Source organism: Cyprinodon tularosa, unplaced genomic scaffold (assembly GCF_016077235.1).
Source record: "Cyprinodon tularosa strain WSP-4 unplaced genomic scaffold, ASM1607723v1 ctg88, whole genome shotgun sequence".
In the NCBI taxonomy this organism is placed as follows: Eukaryota; Metazoa; Chordata; class Actinopteri; order Cyprinodontiformes; family Cyprinodontidae; genus Cyprinodon; species Cyprinodon tularosa.
Genome location: NW_024039651.1, coordinates 662,261 through 685,525, shown reverse-complemented (window position 1 = coordinate 685,525; position 23,265 = coordinate 662,261). Strand labels below are relative to the sequence as shown.

At 38.6% G+C, this 23,265-nt stretch overlaps 1 protein-coding gene across 6 annotated transcripts in view; it reads left to right on the top strand.

The window, feature by feature from the left end:
- Nucleotides 1-23,265, top strand: part of arvcfb (ARVCF delta catenin family member b) — a 386,639-nt gene that overhangs the window by 172,654 nt on the left and 190,720 nt on the right. The window contains exon 1 of one of the 6 annotated variants that reach the window (XM_038273625.1): nt 20,139-20,407. The exons of the other annotated variants lie outside the window; for them this stretch is intronic. Within the exon in view, the coding sequence (XP_038129553.1) occupies nt 20,387-20,407 (21 nt within the window). The 5' untranslated portion in view covers nt 20,139-20,386. Of the gene's footprint in view, nt 1-20,138; nt 20,408-23,265 lie in introns of those variants that run through there. 6 annotated transcript variants of the gene reach the window in all.

Below are 23,265 nucleotides of genomic sequence, written 5' to 3'. Positions count from 1 at the left end.
TCTTATAATACAGCTGACAGTTGACTGTGGAATATTTAGGAGCGAGGAAATTTCACGACTGGATTTGTTGCACAGGTGGCATCCTATCACAGTTCCACGCTGGAATTCACTGAGCTCCTGAGAGCGACCCATTCTTTCACAAATGTTTGTAAAAACAGTCTGCATGCCTAGGTGCTTGAATTTATACACCTGTGGCCATGGAAGTGATTGGAACACCTGATTCCAATAATTTGGATGGGTGAGCAAATACTTTTGGCAATATAGTGTATAATGTTAATTTCAAAATCTTTCTTTTGGTGATAAATTTCGTTTACAAAATGTGTTGTTTTCTATTTTAAATTTCCATTTAGAAAACATGTTCTGTGCTTCCAACAAAAATGGTCAAATCCACCTTTGAATCGAGTTTTGATCCAGCCTTACTGGACGTCATTATGAGATCAATAGATGATGGTTCTCATTTTTAGGGCTGTAGCTTTCAGATAAAGAGCCACAAAAAATTTAAGTTACAAAGTGAGTAACGATTTGCATGTGTCACACAGCAGAAATAAAAGAAAAAAAATGTCTTTATTAAACGTTAGGTGTGCTATGCCCACTGAATATACACCAACCTACACATGTTCCTAGTCACCAGCTAGGAACATCCTGCTTCCTTTTCCTATGTCCTTCCTTACAGCCTGCACTATTTGGATAGCACTGATGCTATCCGGATGGCCGCTGATTTACTTTCACTATTAAACTTTTTAAATACTGTGATTTGATGAATTTGGATGGACCCAGTGTGAATAGAAGGTAAAGCACGGTTAAGGCAGGCTACTAATGCTAGATGCTAGTATAATCAAAATGCTAATGTGCATATATGAACACAAATATTTTATATTAACCAAAGTAAACCAAATTTAGAACCACTTCTCATTAAGTTCTTAATGAAACATGGTGGTCGATTAATTTATCATTTCCCTCCTTACACCAGTCTGCTGACAAAAATCTCCAAACCTTGGTAGGCTGCAAATTGAGACGTCAACCGAAGCCACAGTGAAGCTCATTTTTCCATCCTTCTGAAATGCAGTCATCAGAAATGAAACAAAATCAAAAACCAATTTGGAAGTTAGGAGGAAGGCTGGAAGGTGAAACCCTGTTCCACTCACATGTATGAAAAATGCATCAGGTTGTTTCTCTTCATCTCTGCCTTCCCCTTGCTCAGCTCTCACAATCCTGAGGCGGAGTGATGGATTAAAGCCGACCATGGATCGCTAACGGAGGGTTTAGATTCACAACCCCAGTGCCAGACTCAATGAGCTCTGACATTACTTAAAGCTGGGGTCATGGAGGAAAAAGACCGAAGTAAGTCTGATTAGTAAAATGAGATGAAAGTAGACAACTAATGAGCATGATAAGGCACTGATCTAGATAGTACTCCCCTACAGGGCACTGAGCTCTAAAAGGACAAGGCCTAAACATCGCTGGGCAGCTAACTCTTTTATCTGCCTTTATCGTTATTATCAGCTCATTAACACAGGCGGCTGAGCGTGCGACAAATAAACAGCAGCCCAATTATCTTTAGCTCATGTAGATGGCCGCTTTAAACATATTGTTACACACAGGATGGAAAATAGCACAGCTTCCTTTTTATTTTCCTCTACTCTCACTGGTTTGTTTTAAAGCAGCGCAATAAACAGCTCTACTTATGATTAAGGAAATGTTCCTGAGATGCACCCATGCTGTTACAGAGAGAGTAAAAGTATATAGCATTCCCAGCGCTATGTTTTTTTACATTTCTCCATGGCAACAGCAAAAAATGTGCTGCGATATTTCAGAGGGGTTAGTGTGACAGACTGATGGAAAGAAGGAAGGAAAGTGATGTATGGAATGAATGTTGATCCATTATTGTTGCCTGTACAGAGGAAGCATTGTAAATAGAAATTTGAAGAAAAAAAAACTTGTAAATTGAAGTTTTAAACAAAATGCAAAATCTAGCTTTTAAAAAGTAAAAAAAAAAAATGTGTTTAGAGCAAGCAGTGTACCATTGGTTAATTCATGAAAATACCAAAACCTTTTTTCCCCCGAACTTTTTGGGTCTAGAAAAAAACTGATCATCATTTGGTTTTTTTTCCAGTCTTTTGACCCTGGACACTCTACCCCTGCCTTCAAAGGTTGTGCTGAGTGTCTGCTGGAAGGCTGGATCGCATACATCAGGGTATGCAGAATGCTGCGTTTTTATTGTGTAAAGCAAGTATATGTGCAAATTATGGAGTTGAATGTGTATAAAAACATCATTATACAGCTTTATATATGTATATGTTCAATTATTCAGCATCATTTCAGTGTATTAAGATATTTTACTAGCAAGTGTCAAAGCGGGGGACAACTTTTACCTAAATACAGGGCAATCCTGAAATAAATCCTTTCAGATTTTCCAAAATATGTTCCCTCCCAGGTGGACAACAACCTTAAACATACATTTAAAGCTTCTGTTTATTGGTATGGATCAGAACATTCCCATTTTGTTAAGATTAGACCTGAATTCAGTGAAGGATCAGTGGAAAAACTTTACTGTTTATGTTCAGAAAGCCCTCCATCCATTCTCACTTTGCTTTAGCTATTTTTGAAGATATCTCTCAATGGGCAAAGCAGGTAGAAACATATAGCAGAAGAGTTGAAGCTGTGATTGTGGTAAAATAAACTTCTACAAAGTATTGAGTTAATGGAAAATAAATTTTTTAAGATTTTTTTATTTATTTATTTGTTTGAAAATCCAATTAACGTATTTTCCGGATTATAGAATGCACCTCACTGTAATCCGCAATTATAGTTGCCAACCTTCCCTTGAAAAACGGACTCGTTCCATATTTAGAAATAGAAGTAGGCCTACCTGTCCTGTATTTAGTGGAAAAGGAAAGCTGGCTATTTTTCACAGCATGTCAAGTGAAGATTATTGCTTGCCGTCTGATGTTGAGTCTGGGTTTTCATTCTTTTATAAGGAATTAATCATTTTTGGATGATTTTTCTTTAACAAAGAGTGTTATTAGTTTCCTGCTCCAGTTTCTAGTTCTCATTCACTTTGACATAACACTGTATGAATGCAAACAGAGGAAGACAATCACTGTTTATTCTTCAGCGTTCAGGAAGGATCATCAGGACAAAGCTGTCTGAGAGTCCATTAGCTTGTCTGAAGGAACTATTTGAATAGATTCAGTGACATGGAACAATGTGCTTTAGAAACAAAATCTATGGACATCTCCATGATGCGATCGCTCACACACTTAGATCGCACCCTTTTTTTTCTTTAATATGATTCTGCCTCTATTAATTGATTTTAGCCAGAAGGCGCTTTATGATCAAGGCTTTGAAAGGTCAGTTGTTGAGTGGTGACTGTGTTTGGACAGCACTCATAAAGCCCTGTCTGTTTGAAGCTAGGTGACCTCATTCCACATCTACTAGAACCCTTATCTATCTGCCTGTGGCTGCTGCCTAACACATACAGAGATACCATCTAAAGGTTCATATAGAAGGAAACGATGGATAATTTGTTGCTGCATCATAAAATGTAGGTGATGGCTGAGATTATTTAATGGGTTAGTTATAGAAGCACTTAGTGCAACATTAGGGGAAGTTTTGAGCTCAACTAAGGGGGAATAGTACGCCCTTTGATCTATGCTGAAGATGTACAAGCCTTGGCCCTGCAATGGGAACAAGCAATCGCTCCAGCCTCGCTCCACCCACTTTCATCTATACAACTCGCCCGGTTCCCCCTAAAGTCCTGTTTGGGAACAATGAATACAAAAGGCTTCTGGTGCTATAGTGACAGATCTATCCTTCCAATGCCAGGGTGTTGGAGCCCCTGCAACGTCGTAAATCACCTGCCTAACAATGAGCTTTGGTTCACCCCCTCCCATTATATGTCATCCCTTGTCTTCTCCATCGCTGTACCATTACAGACTTTTTTGCCTGCTGTAAACCCTCCTAATCTCATTGTTAAGAACACATCTTAAAACGTTTATTTTGTTCCAATATTCCTACATCAACACTTGTTAAACAAGCCGTTTAATGCCTTTGGTTATATCCAAATACTTCTCACCACTGTTTGAAATCTGATCTATTTTAATCTACTAAAATATCTTAAACATCTTAAGTTTCATGCTGGTCTTTAAAGAGTGATGAAAAAAAGAGCTTTATTTTAATGTGGTTTATCTATTAGTCTGTTGGTGAACCCAATTCTGACCTCAGCTCATTTTATTAAATTGTTCTTTAAGGCTCCACAATAAGGCAATGAACATTTTTTTTACTTGAAAAAGGTATTTTCTTTATTGAATTTACAGATATTAACTGTATTAATCAACACTGTTTTGCAGTAATCTGATTGATCCTTTTAAATGTTTCATTGCTGAGGGTTGATTCCTCCCTGTTTCCTCTGACATAACGAGTTTTAAACTGAACAAAATATGGAGCCGTATACTTATACACAGCACTAAAACGCATATAATGTCCCAAAATTTTTAAAGTATGTTTTCATTTCATTAAATTGAGTTATTCTCAGATTCTAAATCTTTAAATATCTTATCCCCATTAGTTTGGCGAAAAATAAACCACACAGGTAGAACTATTTGGATAGGACCATCCACATATTTCATATTGAGTTTTAGGCTCAACTGCTTAAAACCAAGACCAAGTTTGCAACAATTCTGTAATGTATTTTGGAGCTAAGTCATACAGTTATAGACTAACAGAAGCATTTAAAAAGCTATTCTCTGAGATACGAGGAGCCAGTGTAACGATCTGAGCATTGGGCTAATGTGTTCCACTTTCTTAGTTTTAGTGAGGACATGGGTAGCACCATTCAGGATCAACTGAGGCTCTCTTACTAGCTTTTTGAGTCACCATAGCAGTGAGGAGGATTGACTTTTGGGCAAGTCACATTTGATTTACCTTTCTGTGTGTTTCCTGGACGGGGCCGCCTTTTAAAGTTGACATTTGTATCTCTGCTTCTGTCTCCTTGAACCCCAGTCGGCCTCGGCAGATGGCTGCTCACACTGAGCCTGGTTCTGCTGGAGGTTTCTTTCTGTAAAAAGGGAGTTTTTCCTCTCCACTGTCGCTACAAGCATGCTTAGTGTGAGGGATTGCCTTTGAGTCAATTAGTCGATGCAATCAACTGGTTTTCCTTAGATAAAAAACTTTCAATCAATTTGACTGGATGAACTGGTGAACTGCAAAGAGCCTTGAGATTACTTGTGTTGTGAATTGGCGCTATATAAATAAACTAAACAGAAATTTTTTTGGTCTCTTATGTAAATTCATCTACTGACACAAAAATATCCCCCGTCCTTCTAGTGGGATTTAAATGAGTCCAGTTCTGCACCAAAAAGGCTCACCCAGTGTTCCAGGAGCTCAAATAAAATGGACTGATCAACACTCTTATTTCATTGAACACTGTCTCTGTAATGTCCTGACTGGAAGACTGCTAATGTCTGGTACTGGACCTAGTGACGATCCTGGTTCCCCTTCAAACCGTTTACAGAAATCATTGAAACCTCACTTAGCCTAAAACTAAATGATCAAATCTGCTAAGCATCTAAAAAGGCCCGCCTCAAGCTAGAGTTGTTGCTTTGGAGGAAGGCCCTGCTAGTGTAAACAGATAGCTGGGTTTAGCTGTTATAAACGCAGACTAAACATCAGCCCATCTGTTAAAAATAAAGTCCTTCTCCCTCACAAGACCCCGGTGGCACCTGAGGAATGTGACCTGACCCTGCCTAGTGTCCAGCAGGATAGCTATATGAAAAAATGTCAATTGAAAACAGTCTTACAAAATTATTGTTGTGGTTAAGTCGCTCTTCAAAGCCTTTAATTAATAATTCCCATAAGTTTGACATACCTTTGCGACATTTTTACTTCATTACTAACATGCTTGTAAACAGAAAAAATGAGAAACATAGAGGTGGCTTGTTTTAGGCTGTTTTTCATCACTAAACCTGGACATCATATGTTTCACAGCTTAAACTATTTCTTTAGATACTGAGGAAACAAAAAAGAGACAGATTCAGTATAGGTCAAATACTACCTTAAATCTAAGTTCCTGGTAAATTCAAACTCTTGTGTAATCTCAGGGGAAGTTCAAATTAGATAATACAGGTGGATGTTTGTTTTGAAGCCTGTGGCCAGATTCTTCATTAAGGAACATTCGACAGAGGACCAAAGGGCAGAAACCCCCAGTAGACCCTCCATCCAAATCCAGGAGCTGAATGAATTCAGCAGAAGTAAACTAACTCTCACTTCGATCATCTCTGTGGAATTCCTTTAGATTCTTGACTCTATTTAATGGAAACAGAAAGAAACCTTTTGGGATTTTCTGGTCCGTGTAAATGATCACGTCTCCACTTGTGTGTGTGAAGGATATTATCAGCTTGTGTACTTTTAACAGCAGAAGTGTTTTTTGAAGTAGTAGGGGTCTGCAGTTTGTTTCCCTGCACACAAGGGACACTGAGTCCAAAGCACCTTTTAGCTTTGCACCCTGGGGTCCGACCTCATGAGGCATGGTTTATTCTTGAGATGATGTTGGCCGTACATCTAAACAGCCCTTAAATAGACTGGAGACCGCAGAGTCTGGACATTTGTAACCGTTGGTGTTTTATCGAGGAGATATGTTTAGCTATAGCCAGATCATTTAGGTGAACAGATTTTTGTATTTTAAAAGAACAATAAGAAAAGAAATAAGACACTTCACTTGGAATGATTCAGGAAAACAAAGACCTGCAGGATTTATTTAGAAATACTAATTATCTGAAAGTTTTAGTTTTTTTTTTTTTATTACAATCTCAAACTTGAACCCATTGAATCATAGAGATTAAACAACTTGACTTAATGTTATATGTGCATAAAGCTAAATTTTGATATGAAGTCAGAATTCAACTCTTGAAGAGAAAAACGTGCCGCTACCTGATATGTACCATCCCCTCATTTGCAAATGTCTATCCAGAAATCCATCCAGGTCCCTATTAAATAATTTAATTATGGTACTGAAAGTACTCATTTCATTACTGTGATTATTAAAGCAGCTAAACTACATTGTCCCTCCCTCCATCCATCCATGAATTTTATTGTCATGGTTTTATCAAAGCTGGGGTTGCGAGGGGTGCTGGTGCTTATGTCCAGCCGCCTATGGCGAGAGGCGGGGTACACACTGGACTGGTCGCCAGTCCATCGCAGGGAAACCCAGAGACAAACAGGACAAATAATCATTCACACTCACACCTAAGGAGAATTTAGAGAAGCCACCTAACCTAATAGTCATGTTTTTGGACTGTGGGAGGAAGCCAGAGTACCTGGAGAGAACCCACGCATGCTCAGGGAGAACATGTAGAATCCACGCAGAAAGACCACGGGCCAGGAATCCAACCCGGAACCTTCTTACTGCAAGGCAGCAGTGCTACCCACTGCGCCACTGAGCAGCCCAAACTACATTGTTTCAAATAATAATAATAATAATAATAATGATAATAATAATAATGACTTTTCTGAGAAAAGGGATAAGATTGAATTCTGTCCTTTATGTTGCTTGTATGATGTCAACATGCTCAGATCTGCCTGACTTAAGGTGATTGCACTATGTTGCTACTAAGAACATTTAGTGAGTTAAGCTAGAACTTAGTTTACATTAGATGAAGCTTTAATACACTGAAGCTACCCATCAGATAATTTTATCAAGCTAAGCTACAAAAAGGCAAAAGTAACTTAACTACATCAAAGCTTTTTTTTTTCAAATATCAAACTACATTCCAAGTCATTGCCATGAAGAATAAAGAAGCTGCGACGAACAGATCAGTTAAATTGTTTATCAAACTGCTCCTTCTAAACACAACTAATACTTACATTCAAAATTTAAAGTCCATTACTATTCAGGAATAAATGATCATTAAATTCTATAATACCAATATGACTAATGCAGCAGTTGTCAGTGAGGCAGTCAAATTGTAAAGAAATCTTTAGTATTAATTAAATCTTTAATCTTGCTTTTTGTTTTTATGAATTTAAAGTGGATAAAGTGACCTGTTAGTTTGTCTTGGATTATGTATTCTTGCCATGGAACTATCTGTGTTTAATAGATTATTTACTAGCCATATTTAGCATTACTGCCATTTACACAAATATCAATTTAAATTGTCCAAAATAAAACTTATACTGCTCAACTTCTTCTAACTTTTCCGACCTGAAATCTTTTCATATATGCATTTATAACGCACTGACACACTCAAGCAACTTTATTATTTTGCTTCTAATTGACATGTTTTTGGCTACTCCTAACAGTGTTACTGGCCATCACAATTTTTTTGTTGTGTTGTTTATTAGACGAAGAGATACATACAACACAGGTAAAATTAAATTCAGATTAGTTGATCATCTGAAGCCAATCAATACACTGCCTGATGGAGGGCAGGGATGGGAATAGCATTTTCCAGAACAAATCTGTAAAAGACGAATAATATTACAGAAATGATCTAAACGTATTTATTCTCACAGCAAAGTTTTTGTTAATCTTTTACACAATGTGGCTTAGTAGTCTTTTTATAACTAGTTATAGACATAAAACATCTATTTTTATCAGTTGCAAGCAGGATTATATTCTGGTTACGCATGTGCAACTGAGCTGATGGTCATTATCCATCCCTGAAGCACTATCCGTACCATTGGCTCTTTTGCGCATGTGCAAGCCATAATTAATGTAATTATGGTACTAAAAGTACTAATTTCTATCCTTAAATTAATGAATAATACTACACTGCATCTCTAAAAATTTGTCATGTCATCATCGGACATGCTTAGAAAAGACCGGCAGAATATAATGTTTACCAAGTTTATCTTTTTTGTTGTTGTCTCTTTCTTTAGGTTATGCAATATATACTATATGGTTAACACGAAAGGAAAAAATAAAACTCAAAAAGACTTTTTGTTAAAATCCAAAGGCGAAAAAGTGGAAGTACTGTAAGAGCTCATTTCTGGCAAAAGAAAAAAAGTGATAAAGCAAATAAGATTCATATGCATTTATTTTTTCAGGAGATACATTATTAACCTTTAACTCACTATAGTTTAGTACGCTTACTATTTTTAGGGAGGGAAAAACATAATTTAGGTCATTTTTAATAATTAAAATTGAGGGCGACCTGGATGTATATCAGGTTGCGTAAATGAGCTGATGGTACGGATCGTGCTTCCTGGACCGATCGGGTAGTGACATGCTTCCTGAAGTTACTAACCAAGAGGAAAACAGTAGAAGAGTGATTTCCTGAAAAGTAGCCAGTCACAGATTATTAAATTTCTGTGGTTGTTTTCACCCTCAAAATGACAAAAGTTGAAATCAGTGATCAAGATTACAGAAACTCCATTACTGAGAAAGGTGTTTAGAATAAATAAATGCATCCCATAATGTATGATGAGCTCCTCATTTTGTATTTGTGCAAAAGGAGAATCAAAGAAGAATCAAATCCAGTTCTTGGGATAGGACAAATCTTAAAGTGCAAATACATTTTTGCAGCATAAAGGCTGAAAATGGAGCCCCTCTGATGTGAAGTGATGGCTTTTAAACAGAGTTTTATCTCTCTAAATTAGGCTAAAATTGCCTTGTTGGAAAACAAAGGCCCATCATAAATAAGGCCGCAATACTCTGCATTGCTGACAAGCAATTCTTCGAGTGTAAAATAAAACATGATGGTAAAAGTCATTAGATGAACGATTTCTTTCTGACTGTGTCGTTGTTTGAATAAACAGCAGTCTGTCAGAGAAGATAATCTTCCTCCGGAGGCTCTTGCAGTTGTAAATAATTCTTGTCTTCTGCCCTGAACACAGTGCAGTGATTGTTTCAGAGAAGACGGAGCAGCAAGGCCAGTATTGTCTTTTTGTTTTTCCTATCAAAACCTCCTTTGTATTTGCTTGGATATTTTGTTAACTTGTTCACCTCATAGCTAAACTTTAATAGCAAGAATAATTTCCCTAAGAGGAGCCTTCCTGACAAAGATCATTATTTTAAAATTAAAATGCAATAGACTTTCCTCATGACTGATTAGACTATCTATGGCATTTCTTTGTGGTTACAACATCAAGTAATTTTTTTCCACTGCACATCTCCTTTTTCTTCAAACTTTCCTCTCCGCTCCTCTGCACATCTGCCATCATTAACGGAAGCTGGAAACGTGATGTTAACAGATGTAGCTTCACTGGAGGTGTCTGGCTGTCAGCTCGTGCCTTGTTGCTGAACATTAACCTTTCTACCATCTGTTTCAAACCGTACATCTCGACAGCGTGGAGTAGACTGCTGAGGCTTTTATTGCAGCTCCTAGAACATTCCTACACCTTTCTGTTTCTCCACGTCTAAATGTTAGATGGCAAAACTTGAAATAGTTCACTTTATTTTTTTTTTCCCCTTTCTACTTTGTTGCTAATTGATGGAGAGTAGATCAGGTTAATTATGAAAGGTGCAAGTTCTGTCCAATTAAAGGGCATCCATGTCCTATCACAGCCACAAACCTAAGTCATGTTCAGGGGAACTTTTTTGGTAGACTGTATTGTAGGTCTGTGTTGTTTGTCGCACTCAGAGTATCTGAGTCAGCACAGGGCATTGCTAACTAATTTTTGCACCAAAGAAACTAGATAAAAAGCCACTGATGAAATGAGGTGTGATGAAAAGTAGAGGGAAAAGGGACATGATTTAGAACCTTTTTTACAAGTAAAAATATGCAGGTTTGCACTACATTCATCAGTCTTTGACAGTAATCTATCTTGTAGATAAAGTCCATCATAAAGCAATATGAAGAGTAGCAGCCAGAAGACCCATCTAAAGGAAGCTAGGTATATATTGTACCATGTATTAAAAAAAAATGAAGAGAAACTGTGCATCAGAAGTGTGTAACATTAACATAAAAGCTGTGTGATTATTTCATCACATTTATGCTTTTGTTTAAATAATCAACATTGCTTTAAGGGGAATCTCTGCAGCTGAGTGCCTGCTCCTGATTCAGAGGAAACAGATTCTGACAGTGAGAGCAACCTTGGCGCAACAGCTGGCCAGTGTTGGGAGGAGGAAAGATTGAGCTAAAAACTAAGCGGATGTTCATCTTCCAACAGGAGAAACAAATTTAAGGGCCTGATCTTGCAACGGTTTGTGTGTAGAAAAACATGTGCAAACATGTTGCAAAGCTGATCTACTAACCATCATGAGCTAAGTAGCAGGTGGCGCCCATTTAGCCTATTTACCATCATGAATATGCAGAAGATATGCTGATCAGTAGAAAACTGGAAGATAATATGCAAAATGTCGTAAAAAAATAATTGCAATAATTTGTATTGATGTTTTTTATCCATCAATCCATCCATATTCTAACACGCTTAATCCCAAGTGGGGTCGCAGGGGGTGCAGGTGCCTATCTCCAGCTGTCAATGGGCGAGAGGCAGGGTCCACCCTGGACAGGTCGCCAGTCCATCGCAGGGCAACACAGAGACAAACAGGACATACAACCATTCACGCACATAGGAGAATTTAGAGAAAGCAAATTAACCTAACAGTCATTTTTTTGGACTCTGGGAGGAAGCCGGAGTACCCGGAGAGAACCCACGCATGCTCAGGCAGAACATGCAAACTCCGTGCAGAAAGCCCTTGGGCCAAGAACCGAACCCAGAACCTTCTTGCTCCAAGGCAGCACCAATGCTCCTCTGAGCTGCGCTAGATGTTTTTTTATTTCTAATACTTTTATTTCTGACTGTCCAAATATGTTTAAACACACACAGAATCTCTCTCCATTCTTTGGCTTTCTGCCAATATCTCTCTTTTTGCAACAATGACAACATACAGGTGCTGGTCATAAAATTAGAATATCATGAAAAAGTAGATTGATTTCAGTAATTCCATTTAAAAAGTGAAACTTGTATATTATATTCATACATTACATACAAACTCATATATTTCAGATGTTTATTTTGTTTAATTTTGATGATTACAAATGACAACAAATGAAAATCTCAAATTCATCATATCAGAAAATTAGAATATTACTGAAGACCAAGAAAAACAAAGGATTTATAGAAATGTTGGCCAACTGAAAAGTATGAACATGAAAAGTATGAGCATGTACAGCACTCAGTATTTAGTTGGGCCTCCTTTGGCCTGTATTACTGCAGCAATGCGGCGTAGCATGGAGTCGATCAGTCTGTGGCACTGCTCAGGTGTTATGATAGCCCAGGTTGCTCTAATAGTGGCTTTTAGCTCTTCTGAATTGTTGGGTCTGGTGTATTGCATCTTCTTCTTCACAATACCCCATAGATTTTCTATGGGGTTAAGGTCAGGAGAGTTTGCTGGCCAATTAAGAACAGGGATACCATGGTCCTTCAACCAGGTACTGGTAGCTTTGGCACTGTGTGCAGGTGCCAAGTCCTGTTGGAAAATGAAATCTGCATCTCCAAAAAGTTGGTCAGCTGCAGGAAGCATGAAGTGCTCTAAAACTTCCTGGTATGTGGCTGCGTTGACCCTGGACCTCAGAAAACACAATGGACCAACACCAGCAGATGACATGGCACCCCAAACCATCACTGACTGTGGAAACTTTACACTGGACTTCAAGCAACGTGGATGAAGTGCCTCTCTTCTTTTCCTCCAGACTCTGGGACCTTGATTTCCAAAGGAAATGCAAAATTTACTTTCATCAGAGAACATGACTTTGGACCACTCACCAGCAGTCCAGTCCTGTTTCTCTTTAGCCCAGGCAAGACGCTTCTGACGCTGTCTGTGGTTCAAGAGTGGCTTGACACAAGGAATGCGACAGCAGAAACCCATGTCTTTCATACGTCTGTGTGTGGTGGTTCTTGAAGCACTCACTCCAGCTGCAGTCCACTCTTTGTGAATCTCCCCCACATTTTTGAAGGGGTTTTGTTTCACAATCCTCTCCAGGGTGCGGTTATCTCTCTTGCTTGTACACTTTTTTCGACCACATCTTTTCCTTCCCTTCGCCTCTCTATTAATGTGCTTGGACACTGAGCTCTGTGAACAGCCAGCCTCTTTAGCGATGACCTTTTGTGTCTTGCCCTCCTTGTGCAAGGTGTCGATGGTCGTCTTTTGGACAACTGTCAAGTCAGCAGTCTTCCCCATGATTGTGTAGCCTATAGAACTAGACTGAAAGACCATTTAAAGGCTTTTGCAGGTGGTTTGAGTTAATTAGCTGATTAGAGTGTGGCACCAGGGGCCATCAATTTTGAACCTTTTCACAATATTCTAATTTTCTGATATGATGAATTTGAGATTATCATTTGTTGTCATTTGTAATCATCAAAATTAAACAAAATAAACATCTGAAATATATGAGTTTGTATGTAATGTATGAATATAATATACAAGTTTCACTTTTTAAATGGAATTACTGAAATCAATCTACTTTTTCATGATATTCTAATTTTATGACCAGCACCTGTATGTTTAATTTCCAACCCAATGTGTAGAATAAAATATTTTAATATGAAATCATTGTTTTCTAATTACAGAAAAAAAATTGTGGCCCTAGACTGCATTTTAACTTTGGGATCTTGGTTGTTAATGTCTTACGTTTCGACACCGCTAGCCTGGTTAGAAACATTATCTTGTGTTAGATTAAACCAGTTCCTCTACAGAGCCTCAATCTAGCTTAGAATCTGTAGCAAAGCATAAAAAAATGGCCATTCACTGATTCTCTCCTTCTAATCTGACGAAGCTTGGGGAATATCACACGAACTGGCAAGAAAGAAAAGATGGATAGAGTTGAACATGGGGCAGGTTTTTCACAGTTGAGCAATGAGCCTTGTCACAAAGCCAGAGCTGCTGCTGGATGGTCCAGCCCCTGATTTACCAACTGAGGTAAATATTACCTCGATTTTTATATAAAATTTACTGTAAATGTCTTTACTTCAAAATTTAACTTCATATTTAATGTGTTACTTAGTATAAATTTATAAATTTACATCCATTGAATGAGTTCAGTTCATCTTACTACATAGTATTAAAAAATGGAAATAAGTTCTCAACTTAACAGATACAAGTAAAATGTACTTGGATATTAGGAGTAAGTAAGTAGAGCTTGGAATTCTGAGGTTGTGAGTTCAAAACCCACTCCCACAGACTGCCACTCTGGGTCTCTGAGCAAGACCCTTAACCCTGATTGCTCCCCGGGTGCCCGACGATGGCAGCCCACTGCTCCCCAAGGGTTAAATGCAGAGTTACATTTCTCTAAAGTGAGATCAATTTATTCAACAATTTATTGTTATTAGAATTTCTTTATAGAAAAACTTACCTAGCGTTTTGCTAAATAAATGGTACTCCATATTTTTTTTCCAGTGGAAATTAATTGCGATCTCCATCTAACCAAACTGACTATTAGGAGGTTCTTGTCTCATAGATACTTTGAAGGTGACTGTAAGTGTCGATATGCATGCTGCCTATATGAAGAAAGGGACTCAGATTTTAGGGTACACTGTGCTACATGATGCATTTTTTATATTGTTCCTCAAAGTTGTACCTAGTGTAGAAAGAGTTGGGGATTCATCCCACTTCAAGCAGTGCTCCAGAGATTAAATATATGCTTCTCTGTGTCTTATTTTCCTTCTTCACTCAGAGAGAGAACTCAGACTGTTGACAAAGACCTCTTGGAGGAGAAACAGCTTTGATCTCATCCAAGACCAACCGAGCCTTTCATTTAAGCCCACACTCGCAAAAAGAATAGAGGTTATCAAATGAATAATGAGGTATTAAAACACAGGAGTGATATGTTAATCTTTTAGTCCTAGACATAAGAGTCCTCCATAAATAATTATAGCTGTTTGGATTAATTTGTTAGAAACCCTGTGGATTCAAAAACATCCTCCTGCTGACTGTAAATGTTCTGTAACCTTGAAACTTTAGTCACTATATGATGAATCAAGCTGTTATTGACCTGCTGTCTGTTCTCATATGCACCTAATGGAGCAGGAAGATTGTTATTAAATGTCATTCTTCTAAAAAATATCTGCATTATCTTTTATTTTAAGCCACAAATTATTACCTGGTGGTATCAGCTACCTTAAAGAGACATTGAAAACACATCTCATGTAAACAACACAACTAATGGACACTTCCCAAACACATGGTGGATTAGAAACAGTGCAAACAAATCTTGGTCAAATTAAGAACTAATGCAGTCAGTGCTGTATGGTTAAACCTCTAATGCACCTGGCGGGATCAGTAAAGACAATAAAATCTTAACAGCAGCAGGGAGGAAGGAAGGATCTGCATGGAAGCTACTTTTTTGCATCTTGGGTGCTAGAGTCTTTCACTGGAGACATGGGATAGGAGACATTTTCCAACATTGGTGTAATATTTTCCCAATATCCCACCAACTGATACCCAAAGACAAACCTGGCCTTCCTAAAGGGTTTATCCAACCACTTCCTCTGAGCTGCTGATAGTTGCTAATCCAATATACCACCCCATAAAAGATGGCTAATGCCGTCACAGAACCAAAGAAATTATTTCTGGAGTTCTACGGTTGCTGCTAAAGATTTTGTTTGATTCTCTCAGCCTCTTTAAGCAGGAAGAGTTTGCTCTCACTCTTTCTGTAAAGACTAGCAGAGTTGGGAGTTCGGTGACGGCATCATCCAATCTGATTCTACGCTGGTAGAAAGACTGCAGATGGTTGAGGACAGATGAAAGGTTAGTGCTCCCCGCCTATAGCTGATGAGGTGTTTCAGGTGTGTGGTCTAAGGGAAACAGGAGGGTCTTCCACAGCTGTGGTACCTATCCCCTTTCAGATTTATGTTAAGCATTAGTCCCACAATGCCTCACAGCTGATCTACACAACACCTAAGGAGCCTAGAGCTGATGCCATCTGGACCCGCCACCTTCTTTACTTTGATCTTTTACAGTTTGATCTTTTTTGGATGGATGGGTGGATGTATGAATGATAATAAAACAATTATTTAACTTTATTGATCTCACATTGGGGAAATTTACTGTCTGGGGACTAATTGGAAGTTAATTGTCTTGCTCAGAGAGCCAGATGGGTAGTCTGTGGAAGTGGGTTTCAAACTCACAACCTCATGATTCCAAGCTCCAAGCCTGTATGCCTTGATGAATGAATGCATTGAAGGATGGATGGTTGAACGAATGAATGAATGAATGAATGAATGGATGGATGGATAGATGGATGGATGGATGGATGGATGGAAAGGTGGATGGAGGGATGGATAGATGGATGAATGGATAGATGTTTTGATGCATGAATGCATTGAAGGATGGATGTTGAATGAATGAATGAATGAATAAATGAATTAATGGATGGATGCATTGATGCATGAATGTATTGATGGATGAATGGATGGATGCATTGCAGGATGGATGTTGGATGCATTGAAGGACAGGTGGATGGATGGATGGATGGATGGATGCATTGAAGGACAGGCGGATGGATGGATGGATGCATTGAAGGACAGGTGGATGGGTGGATGGATGCATTGAAGGACAGGTGGATGGATGGATGGATGGGTGGATGGATGGAGGCATTGAAGGACAGGTGGATGGATGGATGGATGCATTGAAGGACAGGTGGATGGGTGGATGGATGCATTGAAGGACAGGTGGATGGATGGATGGATGGATGCATTGAAGGACAGGTGGATGGATGGATGGATGGATTGAAGGACAGGTGGATGGATGGATGGAGGGATGCATTGAAGGACAGGTGGATGGATGGATGGATGGATGGATGCATTGAAGGACAGGTGGATGGATGGATGGATTGATGCATTGAAAGATTGATGGATGGATGGATGGATGGATGGATTGATGCATTGAAGGACAGGTGGATGGATGGATGGATTGATGCATTGAAAGATTGATGGATGGATGGATGGATGGATGGATGGATTGATGCATTGAAGGACAGGTGGATGGATGGATGGATGGATGGATGGATGGATTGATGCATTGAAGGACAGGTGGATGGATGGATGGATGGATGGATTGATGCATTGAAGGACAGGTGGATGGATGGATGGATGGATGGATGGATTGATGCATTGAAGGACAGGTGGATGGATGGATGGATGGATGGATGGATGGATGGATGAATGGAAAAGCACACACCTCAATCCAGTAAAGGATCTTTTAAACCAGTACCCAGCATGAAACAAGAGAAAATAAGTGGGCAAAAATCCACAGGTGTGCATGTGGCACAGTTTTAGAGATTTGAAACTAAGGCAGCATTTAGACAGTCAGATGAAACACATGTATACATTTATGGTGAAACCACAGACTGATGTGGCTTTTCGTATCTGTCCTCCTGAGTATTTCCCAGGGCACTTAATGGATTTTTAAACAGCGTTATGAAATTCCCTCTGTGTTTAAGTGGCTCAAATGGAATGTTATGCTGAAAATCACATAAAAGAAGGGACCTTAATGGAGAGTATGAGGGCTGCTTTGTTAAACCACTCTTCTGTTGTAACCTTAGTTTAAATCCTTGGTGCTGTTGTTGAAAGTAAAGAGATCTAAATGTAATGGTGCATAGTGAGCCGGGGCTTTCATTAGGAAGAAATGAAGCAGTAACATCCTGAGACCTAAAACAGCACTGCCATGGTGCTGGACAAAAAAAGGAAGAAAGAAAGCTCAACCGTTTGCCATTCCTCCTTTCTCTGTTCTCCACTTAGTCCAGTCATCCTTTTGCCTGGCTCTCCTGTCTTTTCAACCGTCCCCTCAGAGTTGTCTTTAGTTAAGCTTCCATCGGCATTATTAGATTAACATTCCTGCCCGGTCTCGGTCACAAGCACAGTTATTTGAATGTGAATTCTTTCACGTACATCTAACCCCTCCCTTGTATCAAGTGCAGCGAGAAGAGCGTCTCAAAGAGGTTTGAGAAAGGGAGCTGTGTGTGTGTGCAGGGTGTAAAAATCTGCAGAGTAGCCCATGGGATGCCTCAACTTCAATAGGGGCAACTTTTGTTTTGTGTGCGAGACTCAGTCCTTCCCCCTCTTCTTTTTTCTCCTCTCTCTCTGTCTGTGCCAACAAGGGGGAGGGGTTGCTGGTCTGACAGACAGAGGCAACTGGAAAGCAAAGAGGGAGCTGGTCCCACCCTACTTGATGCCAGAGATAGAGGGAAAGACATTTACCCAATCAGAGAAAGCTGCTACATTCCCAGCTCTTGTCTTGTCTGGAAATCCCAATCATCCTCCAGCTTGATCAACCCTGAAGGTTTATCTTCTCTAACTATCTAACTAACTTGGATCAATTCTCTAATCTTTGCTCAAGCTCCTGTTTTCTATAAAAGGACAGTTTGTGACTATGTCCTCCTTTTTTTAATCAATCCACACATGAATAAAACATTTCTGTCAAATGACAAGTCCCCTTTCTTTAAGAGCAGCTTCAGCATCAATTACACTGGAGAGACAGGAATTGTTCTTTCAAAATAAAAGCACAGGTTCAAGAAATAATTTGAATGGTTTGCATCCTATAAGCTGCAGATTTATGCAAAAGTACCAGTTTGTATTTATTAATGCTGCCTAAAAGACACAGCAAAGACAAGCAGGAAGTTACTTAAATGTCTACAGATTTTTATTACAAACAATTATTTATCTATCATACAGAATGATCAATCAGAACATAATTTTTTTATGTATTTTTACACAATAAGAGCTTGTTTTGTCATTCAATTACCACTAAAAACAAAACAAAAATTAACCATAATCTATTAAGCTAAATATATTATAGAATAAGCTTTTTCACATCCTAACTTTACGTTTTCGGGGACTTTGGATTAAGCAGTTTTATATATAGTTAAGCTTTCTATATAAATAAGGGCAAGTTTAATTAAAAAGTAAAAGTAAGGTTACAGACATTTTTGGATATCTTTGCATTATTGAAGAACTTTTAGCTAAGACATCCTAATGTTTTTAACAAGAAAATGCTGGTTGAAATACCTGCATGCTATAACCATTTAGGACATATTGTAATTGATGATATAAAGTAATGTTCAAATTCTTTAAAATATCCTGAATCTTTATACACAGAATTCATTTTAGAGGCATTGATAAACATTTTATTTTATCTATTTTTTGTATCATAAGACAACAGAAAATAAAGCCAAAGACCTGATCTGCTGCTATTGTAGTTTCAAAAGGTTTATGAAGCTGGTGTTAAAAAGTTGTTTTGATTATTTATTTATAGACATCTTTACACTATTGTAAACTGCAAAGATTATAGTAAATTTCTCAAGTAAGTAGTGTAATTTTCTAATGTTATAAGAAAAAAATTTCATTATCTATTTCTTTTTTTAATTTTATTGCCTTAAGGCCAGATTCACAGGCAAATAGTATCACAAAGAGTAACAGGGGAGACAGAGAAAAAAAAACAACAAACAAACAAACAGAAAAAAAAAATAAGAATAATAATTAGGTCTAAACTGTCAGAAACCAGCATTACTGTAAAGGATATAGCACATCTTATCTGGGTCTGTACTCTAGAAGACGATATTTTAGATGTAGAAAAAGCCATAATGATAATAATAATAACAATGATAGTAATGATAATAATTATACCTTTTTATAGTATTTGTCCTAAGCAAGATATTCAGTAACTGGGGTCCATCTTCTCATAAATACATGTACTTTAAGGAAGGCAGTCATATATTCCATCATGTAAACATGTTTTGGTTTCTGTATCCACTGAGAGATCGTATGAGGGTCAGTCTTCATTCTATTAGTAGTTTATTTTTTCTTGCAATGTATATGAAATATATAACATTGTTCTGCTGTAAGCAGGTGGTCAGGGAACACTTCCAACAAAAATAACAAAGAGTCAACTGTCAAATTTCCATTTCTTATTGGACATTTTCCCAAAATGTTTGTAGTGCATTATCTATTCAAGTACATAATATCTAATTATCTTAATTAAGGAGCAAAAAGTCTCATTCGATTAGAAGATTCTGTTCTCTACCAAATAAAATTAGAGGCACATCCACTATTTTAAGACACCTTTTTTATATTTAGATCAGTTTTTGCAGTTTCTACTCATCGCCTACATACAGTTTTTCGTTCATCAGCCAGGGTAGTACATTTATTTTGAAAAAGCTCGGCCTCACTTCCTGTGCATGTGTAACTAACCGTGATGAGCTTGACGCATCTGACAGAGGATGGCTGGCTGCGTCTGAGCTGCTGCCTCTGCGCTCACAGAGGGAAAACTCTGCGTAAATAAACAAGAAAAACGTGAGAAGAGAGGAGGGAGAGGAGAACTTTTTGGAAAGGAGGACCGTATCTGTTATAAACAACCCTCCATCGGGAGGATTTGATCTACTATTCTTTTCTGAACATAGATTTCCATCTTTTTAAATAAAGAAGAAAAAAGCGAACGGGGGGATTTTGGACCATGCCCGCTGAAGTGAAACAGGTTAGTGCTGCTGCGCTCTCAGTCCAGCCTCACAGACTAGACCTTCTCTCCTACTGATTGTTGAAACTAAAACAGGGTTTTATCACCTTTATATCTCTGCATATTTATATATCATCCCCTCACACACCACAGATCAGGATGAATTTGGTGCATGCCCTGCAGGAGCGCATGCATGGGTAGTATTTGCACACATCCAGGGGCCGCGCGTTCATCTGTTACGCATCAGTGTGAATTGGTGTCTGTTTAATAAACTGTGTTTACTTGAAGGACTCTTTAAATAGTCATCCCAATAACACATGTTTACGTGCAGAGTGAGAGAGTGCAGTGACTTATGGGCGTCCTGACACCTTCACAAGGTTCAGATGTGTCACTGACACTTTCAGAATGATGGGGCATGTCGTTTCTCCCTGATCTGGCTCTGAATAAGCCCAGCTCGGGATTTATTACCCATGGACAGTTGTGCCAAATGTGTGAGATGCATGGCACTGCACTCTTTTTGTCTTTCTCTTGCACAGATACCACAGGAATGTGCATCCCCCCCCTCTTGCCACAGTGAGTTTGTTACCGTGTGGGTGTGTGGGTACCAGGGCATGATGTTTCCTCTGTTTGAAGAGCATCCACAGTCTGCCTACACCATCTCACTCTTCTGTTTTCTTTTGCCGCCAAGCTTGGCAGGGCTTAGATGCTTAAAAAAAAGCAAAGTAGACTCTGGAATAAAACATAGAAGAAGCAGGGAGGAAGAGGAACTGTGATTGAATAAGGTCAAGTTGTGATGTGTGGTGAGAGGGGTGGAGTTTTGAGCTCCTGTGTAACATTCTGTCAGCTTTGCTCTGATAATGCCTCTTTAACAGATGCCTCTGTGGTGAGGTGTTACCTAAGGGGCCGGAGGAAACCTTTGTTCTTTGATAAGTTTGATGGCTGGACTTGAATGTGGCCGTAAGTGTGGGCAGATGAAGGGCAGGTATGGGAAAAGCTGCCTGGTACAACCCAGACTCAGCATGTCAGTAAGCTGAGACTGTTTTCTCTTAGGCTGGGTCTGACAGGTCAGGTCCTCTTGTGTCCATGACCACCCCCCTCCCTGCAAAGACTTGAATGGTTTTCATGCTTCAGCCCAGGGCAACTTTGTGCCGTGACCTTTTAACTCCAATGTACATTCTTCAGCTGCACCAGAGCTCCAGTCACTGTGTGTTCAGGTAACAGTGACGGTGGCTTGGAAAAGCATTTACACTCCTTTAACCTTTCCTCTTCTTTAACATTAAAGGAACAAAATTCTAGTTATTGTAGTGCAGTTTTGTTGAATCAACCAACAGAATCTAGTTGACCAAGTTAAAAAAAAATACACATGTTATACAGATAGAGTATGAATGTCTTATTTTACCTCCAGCATCCATGAATCAGTGATGGACAGCATTATATCTGCATGTTTAGTGGTATTTATGACCAAAAAGATGATGTTGAATTCTACTTTGGGGACTAAGGGATTGTTACTCTGGTATTGCAAATATTCAGAACCCCTTAAACAGTAACAGCTATAAATTAACCATTAATATGTAAATCCCTTTATTGTCCCACAATGGGGAAATTAGGTCTCTGCATTTTAACCCATCCCCTGGGGGAGCAGTGGGCTGCCATTGTTTGGCGCCTGGGGAGCAGTGTGGGGTTAAGGGTCTTGCTCAGAGACCAAGAGTGCAGGCTGTAGGGATCGAACCGGTTAACTGCAACCTTCTCAGAGCACAAGCTCTAACCCAGTAGGCCAGTACTCCACCATATAATATATAGCCTACTAATATATAAAGTAGGTACTACTGTTCTCCTAAACTACAACATTGAATATTGATATCTTGACTAATAGAATCAAAATGGGGAAAAATCAAAACAAAAGCAACATACCTCACCACAACATATTCTCATTATCAGTTCGTATGAAATCGTACGAAAAGTTATGCACACTATTTCGTACGTTTTGGACGTTTTTCCTCAAAAAACCACATCAGTACGCATGTACTGGCAGACAGAAAAAAAAGCAGATCCGCGGACGGACGTAAAACTGGGAAAAACAGTGTAATCATCACTTATTCATGTCTCTAACTACGTTGCTTGCTGTTTTATATCTTAGGGTTAGGGTTAGGGTCAGGGTTAGGGCTAATTGTAATTTATATTCTATATTCGTGAATGGTGCGTCAGATGCGCATGCGCATACGACGAAAAAAAACGTACAAAACGTACAAAATTACGGTGCATAACTTTTCATACGATTTCATACGAACTCATAATGAGAATACACTGCTCACCATGATGTTAGTTTTTAGCAGCATAACTGGGATTTTATAGTGAATTAATCCCAAATTCCTGATTGGGTTTAGATCTTTTATCCACAGGCTCATTCCTTCATTGCTTTATGCTTTTAATGTAATTTAAAGGTAATTTTCCTCCTAAAAGGTAAAAGTTTCCAGTTGTCTTGTGGATCTGTCGCCTGATCTTCCCACATGATGATGCTGCCACCAACATGCTTCATTGTGGGAAGGCTGTGATCTGAACACGTCATACCGCCTCTGTTCCCTACATGTAATTTCTTTATTTTTGTCTTGTCCCTTTCCATAATGAAGTGGAATTGGGGAAAGTAGGTATTTCCTTTTTCATTTTTAATACAATATTGATATTTCAGTATTTGACTGATGCTGATATTGACCCCATGCTCTTACAAAAAAAACAGGATTATAGAAAATATTGCTGTATTTTTACGTTTAATCACAACTTTTAAAATAGTTATTTTCTTAATAAGAGCAGAGAAAATTAAGTTGGAACTTGTCAGAAAGATGCAACTCATTCAGCATTCTGGTGTGTTTCCTGTTCTTCGT